Below are 8,616 nucleotides of genomic sequence, written 5' to 3'. Positions count from 1 at the left end.
TGGAACTCTCATATCCACCGTTTCTGGCTGGATTGCCGTGTCTTACCACAGACAGCCCTGGAGACAACAGTACAGACAGGCTCCAGCTGCAATAAAAGGGGACTTGGTTCCAGCTTTTCCCTTGGACCAGCGTGCAGCAAACACACCTGGGTCTCATTCAGGTCTGTGTGGGCTGGTAATCAAATTCTGCTGGGAATTTAAAGCTTTTACCCTACTTTCCACCGCAAATAATGGAGCAAACCTAGCTGAACCAAAACCCAAATTTCACACTTACAATTAGAATTTTCATTTTCCTCTATTCAAGCCTTGAAGAAAACAAACGTTACTTGGGCTAGAGGCAGATTTTTCTCCAAGATCATCCTTGAGTAGGACAATATTCCAGGGGAGGACTGGCAAAGCCAGAGTTTACTGATGCTCAGGAAGCTTTGTGAAACCTTCCACCTGCAGAGCTCTTGCACCCTCCTGAGCTCCTGGAGCCCTCACTCACCTCAGGCACACTTTGGACAGGAAGGGGATGGTTCCGTTTGTGAGATGTGGGGACAGGAGGAGGGAAAACTTTGCAAACACTGTCACGAGGGCAGAGCTGTTTTCATTTATGGTGCCAAGTGGTAGTATGTAACCTTTGATTTAATGTCAGGTGCTGAAGGGCAAACATTCTCAGGGAAAAGGAGAGAGTGTCTCCACTCACAGAGCAAGGTAAATAAAGGGGAAAGTGAAATCTGTATTTCATGGGAGGCGTTCAGTTTTTAACAAAGTATTTTTGCAGATGTGCCTAGGCAGCGGTGATTAAGAGCATTTTATCAGACTCACAGAGTCTCCCCACATCTGGTTTGCCACATTTGCTCTCTCTTATTTTCATTGTGAATGATTTCTGTCGCCAGGGTGGCTCCTGCTTGGAGTTCTACTCTCAGTGGAGTCCTGGAGTTTTCTCAGCAGGCCTTTGCAGCGAGTTCTGAGCCAACGTGTGGCTCTGCTGCCATCCCAAATCTGTGCTTCCCTTGCCCAGCCTGAGTGCAAGTCCTGGGCTTGGCCAGAGATTTTCATGGCCAAAATCCTCCAGCATTTACATCTGCTGATGGCTTTGGGTAGCACAAATCACAAAACACGCAGTGCAGCTGACAAATGGCATTTCCTGCAGATTGCTACAGCCACTCTGCTGATTGACAAATGCACGAGAATCAATTTCAGTTGGAAAACGTCATTTATTACAAATTACTACATCCACACTGACAATACAGAACTATACAAATCTCAGTTAAGGCTAAAGTCAGGAATTTATTAGATTATTACAAACAATCTAGGCAAAAATATAAAAAGAACAATTTCAGTTACCTTAATTTATTTCCAACCTCTACAACAATTCACTATATGCAAAGATTAATTAGTTGTCTCACAACTTAATTTATTACATATTTCTACAAAAGTAAAGCCCATCTAGGAATACAAAAATATCAATAACTCTCCCAAAATAGCCCTGTACTAAAACTCAATGGATAGAATTATACAACTATACAACTGCATCCATAGTTAAATAGAAAGTAATACATATATAACCACAACAACATACAGATGTAAATATAGATTAAATATTGCATATTACATACAATATATATAAAAAGATACATGAAAAAACCAATCTGTAAATAGACAACTACACCAATCTCAATATCCATCCAACTGCATCAATAGACATATACAGCTATACAAGTCTAGATAGGTAAACAGATATACATCCAGCAATTGATAAATATATATAGAAAAATAGACAAATATATTTATACAAATAGCAATATATATATTTTAAAAGCCACTACAACTACATCAAAAGAGATACTTCACAACTGTATACCCAGGAAAAAGAATTTAATACAGATATATGTGTGTATATGTGTATACATATATACACATATATTTAATAGCAAATATATATACACATATATATATATAGTATATCAACAGAACAACATTAGTATACATAAATATAACAACATATACTAATGGAAATAAACCCATACAAATAGCAAGACACATATGGAAATATACACGGAATTATCACTGTCTATGTGCAAGTCCGTGTATCTCTAAACAGATCTCCAAACAGAGGGATCCCAGCTACCCCATGTCCAAAGCCTCTCCCTCAGTCTCTTCCTCCCGTGCAGAGCAGCTCTCCTGGACAGGGATGGCAGAAGGCACAGCTGGCAAGCAAAGGGAACACTGAGTCAGTACGGGGACCTTTCCCTTGGCAACAGCTGCACTTCCATGAGGGAAGAGAAGATCTCAGAGCCTCCCCAGGAGGGTGAGAAGGAAAAAGCAGCCGAGCGGGCCAGGCCGTGGTGAGCGCAGCCGCGGCGGGACTGTCCCCCAGCCCCGGCAGCCCGGCACAGCCGGCACAGCTCCCGGGCCCTGCCGGCACAGCTGCCTTGCCCAAGGACAGCCCCTGTGCCAGCCGGGGCAGCTGTGCTGAGCAGCCCCAGCACGGGCAGGGCCCGCTCCTGCCCCGCCGGGCAGTGCCCGCGGCCTCAGCCCCGCCACCCTCAGCCCCACCCTGCCTCCCCGGCCCTGTGCCTCACCCGGGCTCTCTCCAGGGTGGCAGCAGCAGGTCTCCCATCCCTGCTCTTGCTGCTGGCCAGCGGCTTCTCCCTGCTGGATCCCGTCAGTCTCCGGCTGTCCTCAATGATTCACTGCAGCTGTGGCAAAAGCGGAGGCTCTGGAATTGCTTCCAAGGCCTGGCAGAGCTGCAGTCCCGGAGCCCTCTGTGCTCCCTGCCGGCCCCTCCATCCCCTCAGCCCCGCCATGCTCTCGGCAAAGCCCCAGCCCCCTTCAGTTTCTTCAGCCCCTCACAGTCCTCTCACCCCCTCAGTCCCTTCTGACCCTTCCTGTCCCCCTAGACCCGCCACGCCCTCCGCCTGTGCCACTTCCCTGTCACCTCAGTGCCACCATCGCCCTCGGCTGCCCCACACCCCTCAGCCCCAGCAGCACCTCAGGGTCACCGTCCCTTCAGCGTCACCGCCCCCTCGGCCCCCTCGCTCTCACCGTCCTTCAGCAGCTCCTCAGGGGACAGGGCCTGGGGCCAGCGGCAGCTCCCACCGCTCCAGGGACACCCGGGCTGGAGCTGCTGCTCCGCCCGGCCCGGCTCCAGCTCGGACCCAGCACAGGGAGAGGCGACACAGGGGGCACAGGAGGAAAAGCAAGAGGTGAAAAAGGCAGCCGAGGGGAGAAAGAGGTAAAAACGCAGCCTAGGCCTACACAGCTCAATCTGTGCATCTAAATATTCATATAACTCTTAACTACATAACTATGCATATTTATACATATATATAAATGTTACTCTATACATACATAAATGTAAATCTAAAAATGTATAAACATTACTCCATATATAAAAATATAAATTTATCACATCTATAAATATATATATATTTAACTATATAAACACACCTCTATAAATCTATAAGTGTAACTATATAGATAGATAAATAGAACTACAGAAATCTATGAATCTATGTATAAACAGAGGTATTCCACCTGCCCGATGGTCACAGGCTCTCCCTCTGATCCTTCTTCCCATGCAGGGCAGCCCTCCTGGCAAGGTAGATCAGATGGATATCTGGGAAGCAAAAGGAACGCTGGGCCAATTTTGGCCTCTGTGCATCTTTCCCTTTGGAAGTAATTGTCCTACTACCAGGGACTGTCAAAGATGGCCTGAGAGGCAGACTCTTAGTTGGCAATTTCAGACCTGCTCTTTAAAGAACAGAGATCCTTCCAACTTTTCCAAACTGTGTAAAGCATTGATGTACCTCAATAAAGTCTCAGCACTTGCAGTGCAAATGGTACCCATGAGAGCTTGAAACACAGACAGTCCCAGCTGCCACAGAGAAGCCCAGGATTGTCCTTTCTCTGTGCTCCCTCTGTCCTCTCTGAGGACAGATAGACCTCAGTCCTCACTGAAATGGCTGAAGCTGAGGGCTGCTGGGGGCTGAGTTATGAACTAGCATTGTTCCCTGCCATCTACAAACTGCCCTCTGCCGTGAGCAACAGCTCCTCCAAACAACCACCAGCTCTGGGATTAAAAGCTGGGAAGAAAAGAGCTCCCTACCAGGCCTGCAGGCTGCACCAGCTTTGCACAAGAATGCCAATCCAAAGTGCTCCCTCTCTCATTTAGATCTTGCTAATTTGGGGTAATTTTAGTTTTTCCTTGAGCTACTGGATTTATGACTAAGGATTTGTTTAGTCTCAGAGCTTCTGCTGCTTGTATTTTTAATGTATCTCACAACAGCTACCAGCAGACTGGTACTACATTGATTTAATGCCTGGAGACAAAAAGCTCAGACTTCTACACTGACTTTTTGCTGGGGTTTTCCACTCTTGCTTCAAGAGTCACTCAGTGTTGCCTGCAGAGCACTGACACCCTGCAGCAAACTTATCCATGGGCATCAGTACAAAACTGGGAAACCTGACTTGGTGCCACAACTCCCACAAGCAGAGGACGCGGTGTCAGAACCTCTGCAGAAGCGTGGAGGGCAGGGCTCAGGGAGGTTGTGCCAGTGCAGGATTTGAACTGAAGGCACCGGGAAGCACCAACCCTGCAGACAAGAACTCAACTCTTCTCATCTCCCCTCCTGCCAGAGGCAGCCTCAGAGCAGCCGTCTCACACCTCTCTAAACCAATGGGGGCTCTGTCCTTACCAGGCTCCTCGGGCTCCTGGGAACTGTTCGTGCAGCTCTCGGTGCCAGAGGAAGCTCCCTCTGCTGCAGCTCTGTCCACAGGCTTCCCTCCTGAAGCCTCAGGCACAACATTAATATTGCCCTTGAAAGAGAAACAGAAAGAAACCCTTCTCAGCAGTTACACAGAATACCTGGTCCAACAACTCTGTGGCTCACGCTCTTAATCCCGCGCTCCTAACAAGAAGTCTGGGCCCCAAAGCCCTTCAACTGTCAAAAAGATTTGACTCCTCAAACACAGTCCAAAGGCTGTCAAAGCTGACAGTGTTGGACATGGGTGTGACACTAAACACGTGGAATGGCTGCTAAGGAACAAATCTTGCCAGCTCCTGGCACAGGGATGTGCTCCTCCCTCCACAGCCCTGAGCACAGCAGTCTCATCCAGGCTGCAGCTTGGCAGGACTGCATGGGAACACACAACTCTTCCCACAGAGATGCCCAAGAGCAAGGTGACTGAGCTCTGCAACATGGACAGCAAGACTGGCCAGTCTGCCCAGCTGAGGATGGAAACTGGACTGCAGGCACCAGGTTACTGAGAGGACAGGAAAGCTGCAGCTCCAGCCCAGCCCCACCCATGGCTGTGGGAGCGCCTACAGGCACAGCAGGGCTCTCACAGCAGCAGCAGCTGCAGCCCAGCCCTGCTTTGCCTTGGCCCACCCACCCAAAAGAGGCAGAGCCCACATCTCCACATCTGCTGCTGGAACAGAGGCACCTCTCGCATGCCCCTCCCTGCACGGGACACTTTTCCTTCAGTGGCAATTCTCTTCTTTCCCATCAAACAAAGCCTCTTAGAACCTACCGAGCTTCCACTTCCTCACCACAAATGCCCCTGCAGGAGGATTCTTCCCAGGAAAACGAGCACCCAAACCTGGCCAACACAAAAGGCTCACACCTTTTCATCCTTACTCAGGGGGGAGAATTTTTCATTCCCTCTTTAGGAAATCTTGCTTTAGCAAGCACATCCTTCCCTGTCTGTTCACAGCTGAACTCAAGAAGCCTTTGCTTCTCAGCCCTGCACCAACATTCAAAAGCTCTCAGACCAGCCCCTTTCATCCCTGTCCAATGCAGTTACCTGAGCAGACGGAGAAAACATCTCCTCCAGTGTCTCAAGCACCATGTCCAGATCCACTGGGGGCAATTCCTCTTCCCCAGGAGTACTCCACAGCCAGCTGGGAGCTGTCCATGCTCCAAAACCAGCACTGCCAGCTGCAGCACAGGGGGCTGAAGTGTCCTTGGTGGCTACAAGAATCCAAACACATTGGTCAGGCTCCTGAATGTCGCTTTGGGATGCAAAGCTCTATTGCTGCCTTGGATGAAACATCACAAAAAGCACACAGCAACCTCAGTTCAAAAAATGTATTCAGACTTCCCAGGGAACTGGAAAAGTGAGTTCTTCCTCTTAAACAGTTATTCTAATTGACATGTACACAGATTTTAGCATGGATTGTAAATCTGGTATAGACACACACACACAAAGACACCTTATAATCACAGCCTTTTGTATCTTCTCAGCAGCTTTGGGATTTGGCTGCTGGAGTTTCTCATCACAAAAGACCACAGAATGTAGATGCACCCAGGAAGAGCCCAGATCCTCAGACACACACACTGAAATTAGTGAGTTTATTCTAAAAACAACCTTGAGGCTGAGGCCCTATGCTGCTGGTGCAGCTGTTCTGGAGCACACAGAGCTCATTTCAATGGCACGGCTTGATTTGCAGGGCAGACAGTGTTAAACATTCTGCAATATCCTATCACCGTCCTAGTTTGTCTTCATTCAAAGAAACAGGGGAGTGCACCTAACACCGACCACTTCTCAGGCAATATCTTTTGCCTTCCCTTGTACCCCTACAGAGAGGCTGTCTGGAAAATGCCCAGAACACCCTCCCAGTCTGCAGCAAGGACAGGAAGCACTGCAGGAAAACACTTCAAATGGTCATTAACCAGGACCTGTTTGAAGAGGAAAGGTAGAAGCTCTTTCCATACCTGATGGGCTGCAGGCTGGCAAATGCTGCTTGGAAGATGTGCAGCAGCTTCTCTGTGGAGAGGCCATGGGAGGGCTGTGATGGTCTACAGGAACCAGAGGAATGGTGAGCTCAGGGTGGCATTTATGCTCCATGGGACCCAGTGGGATGATGAGCTCACAGTTGAGACTAAATTTGCCGGTGCCTGGTTCCTCTGACGAAACCCCAAGAAGTCCAGATGAGGTAAAGATTTTCTTGGGAGATGCTAGGAAAAGCTCAGACTCCTGAGCACCTGCACTTTGCCTGGAAGGGCCTGGAGGCAGCTCTAAACCCTCAGGTGAGGCAGCACTGAGGTCCTGGTAGGAGAGCACTGTGTAGGAGTGAGGAAAGAAGAAAGGAAGCAAAGGAAAGGCTGGATCATTATTGGGATTGGGTGTGCTTCCCTTGGCAGCAACTGTACTTATGTCAGGGAAGACAAAAGCTCCCACCCTCCCAAGCAGGGTGAGAAAGAAAATAAAGAATCAAACATGCTCTGGGGCTATTTAACTAGCAGTTCCTTGTCTACTTCGCTCTCCCCTATTCGCTCAACTGTCTGGGAAAACTGTCCCACTGCCCTTCCCTGGCAGGGGCCAACTGCCAGAAACCCAACTGAAGCTCTCTTCCCCACTGCCCCAGAGGGACAGGGGGGTCCCTCCCACTGGACCTGACCAGGACCGAGCCCTCAGCTCACACGCACTCACGGAGAGCTCCCCAAGAACCCCAGAACTGGCAAGGAGCAGCGCCAGCCAGGGCGCAATGCAGGGCCAGCTGCAGCCGAGCGGGCCAGGCCGTGGTGAGCGCAGCCGCGGCGGGACTGTCCCCCAGCCCCGGCAGCCCGGCACAGCCGGCACAGCTCCCGGGCCCTGCCGGCACAGCTGCCTTGCCCAAGGACAGCCCCTGTGCCAGCCGGGGCAGCTGTGCTGAGCAGCCCCAGCACGGGCAGGGCCCGCTCCTGCCCCGCCGGGCAGTGCCCGCGGCCTCAGCCCCGCCACCCTCCGCGCCCGCAGCTCCCGCCCCGTCTCACCGGCTCCGGGCGGCTGCCCGGCGGGGAAGGATGGCACCGCGCGCTCCGCGTGCAGCTCCTGGAAGCGGCTGGGCCGGCGGCTGCGCACCTCCAGCCCCGCCGCCAGCCGCTGCCTGTTGGCCCTGGTCAGGCGCTTGATGCGGAGCAGGAGGTCGGGGCGGTCGCGGCGAAAGTTGGGGTTGCTGTAGTGGAGCCAGCGTCCGGATTCGCCCAGCTCGGCTGAGCCAATCCCGCCCAGCACCTTGTGGAAGCCGTAGAGGTTGAGCTGCCGCACAAAGCTGCCAAAGCGCGACGCTTCGAAGGAGTCCGGGGCCAGCCCCGCCCTCTCACCGCCCGCCCCGTCGGCGTCGCCCGGGCTGAGCAGCTCCCGCTCGAAGAGGGAGCGGTCGATGAGCAGCCCCTGGGCCCGGCTGTCCCAGCGCACGGAGCGGACGCGGGGGCTGTTCACCAGGCGCCACAGCTTGGCGGGGAAGGTGCTGGCGCAGAGCCCGGCGGGCAGCGGCAGCTCCGCCATGGTGCCGATCGCCGAGTGCCGCCACAACGGCCACAGCGCAACGGCCGCGGCTGCGCCGGCGGCGCGCGGCCTGAGGGGGGCGCTGCGCTCGGGCCCCGGCGCGGGCCGGACTCGGCGGGACGAGCGCGGCAGAGCCGGGGCCGCGGGCACAGCGCGGGCGGGGCGGCTCCCGGGGCTGGCCGGGCTCGGCACGGCAGGGCCAGGTGCAAACCCTCTCTTTCCCTGGCTGCAGCCATCCTTCTGCCTTTGCTTTGCAGCCCAATCCCAAGCCAGCAAGGAAGGAAAATAAAAAAGCTGCTTCCCAGGCAGTTAGCCTCCTGCAGCTCTTGTTGCCTGGGGTTATTCCTGTCCAAGTCC

At 52.5% G+C, this 8,616-nt stretch overlaps 1 protein-coding gene across 1 annotated transcript; it reads right to left on the bottom strand.

The window, feature by feature from the left end:
* Nucleotides 1-1,193: 1,193 nt before the first annotated feature.
* LOC140681924 (uncharacterized) lies at nucleotides 1,194-8,399 on the bottom strand. The gene is made up of 7 exons (XM_072922634.1): nucleotides 7,746-8,399; nucleotides 6,705-7,052; nucleotides 5,794-5,960; nucleotides 4,686-4,806; nucleotides 3,034-3,607; nucleotides 2,571-2,687; nucleotides 1,194-2,195 (listed from the first exon to the last, which is right to left on the bottom strand). The coding sequence occupies exons 1-5, from the start codon at nucleotides 8,257-8,259 to the stop codon at nucleotides 3,537-3,539; spliced, it is 1,221 nt and encodes a 406-aa protein (XP_072778735.1). The 5' UTR covers nucleotides 8,260-8,399; the 3' UTR covers nucleotides 1,194-2,195; nucleotides 2,571-2,687; nucleotides 3,034-3,536.
* Between the last annotated feature and the right edge of the window lie 217 nt (nucleotides 8,400-8,616).

The sequence above is a fragment of the Taeniopygia guttata genome, chromosome Z (genome assembly GCF_048771995.1).
Source record: "Taeniopygia guttata chromosome Z, bTaeGut7.mat, whole genome shotgun sequence".
Classification (NCBI taxonomy): domain Eukaryota; kingdom Metazoa; phylum Chordata; class Aves; order Passeriformes; family Estrildidae; genus Taeniopygia; species Taeniopygia guttata.
The sequence above is the reverse complement of the archived record's forward strand: the minus strand, read 5'-3'. Positions and strand labels throughout refer to the sequence as shown.

Bases quoted from the DNA above. Each gene is read 5' to 3' on its own strand.
- LOC140681924 (XM_072922634.1), bottom strand. From the start codon at position 8,259: ATGGCGGAGCTGCCGCTGCCCGCCGGGCTCTGCGCCAGCACCTTCCCC. The intron at 7,053-7,745 runs GTGAGACGGGGC...ACTCCTACACAG, and splicing joins CGGGCAGCCGCCCGGAGCCG to TGCTCTCCTACCAGGACCTC. The intron at 3,608-4,685 runs GTAAGGACAGAG...TTTGCTTCCCAG, and splicing joins CCAGGAGCCCGAGGAGCCTG to ATATCCATCTGATCTACCTT.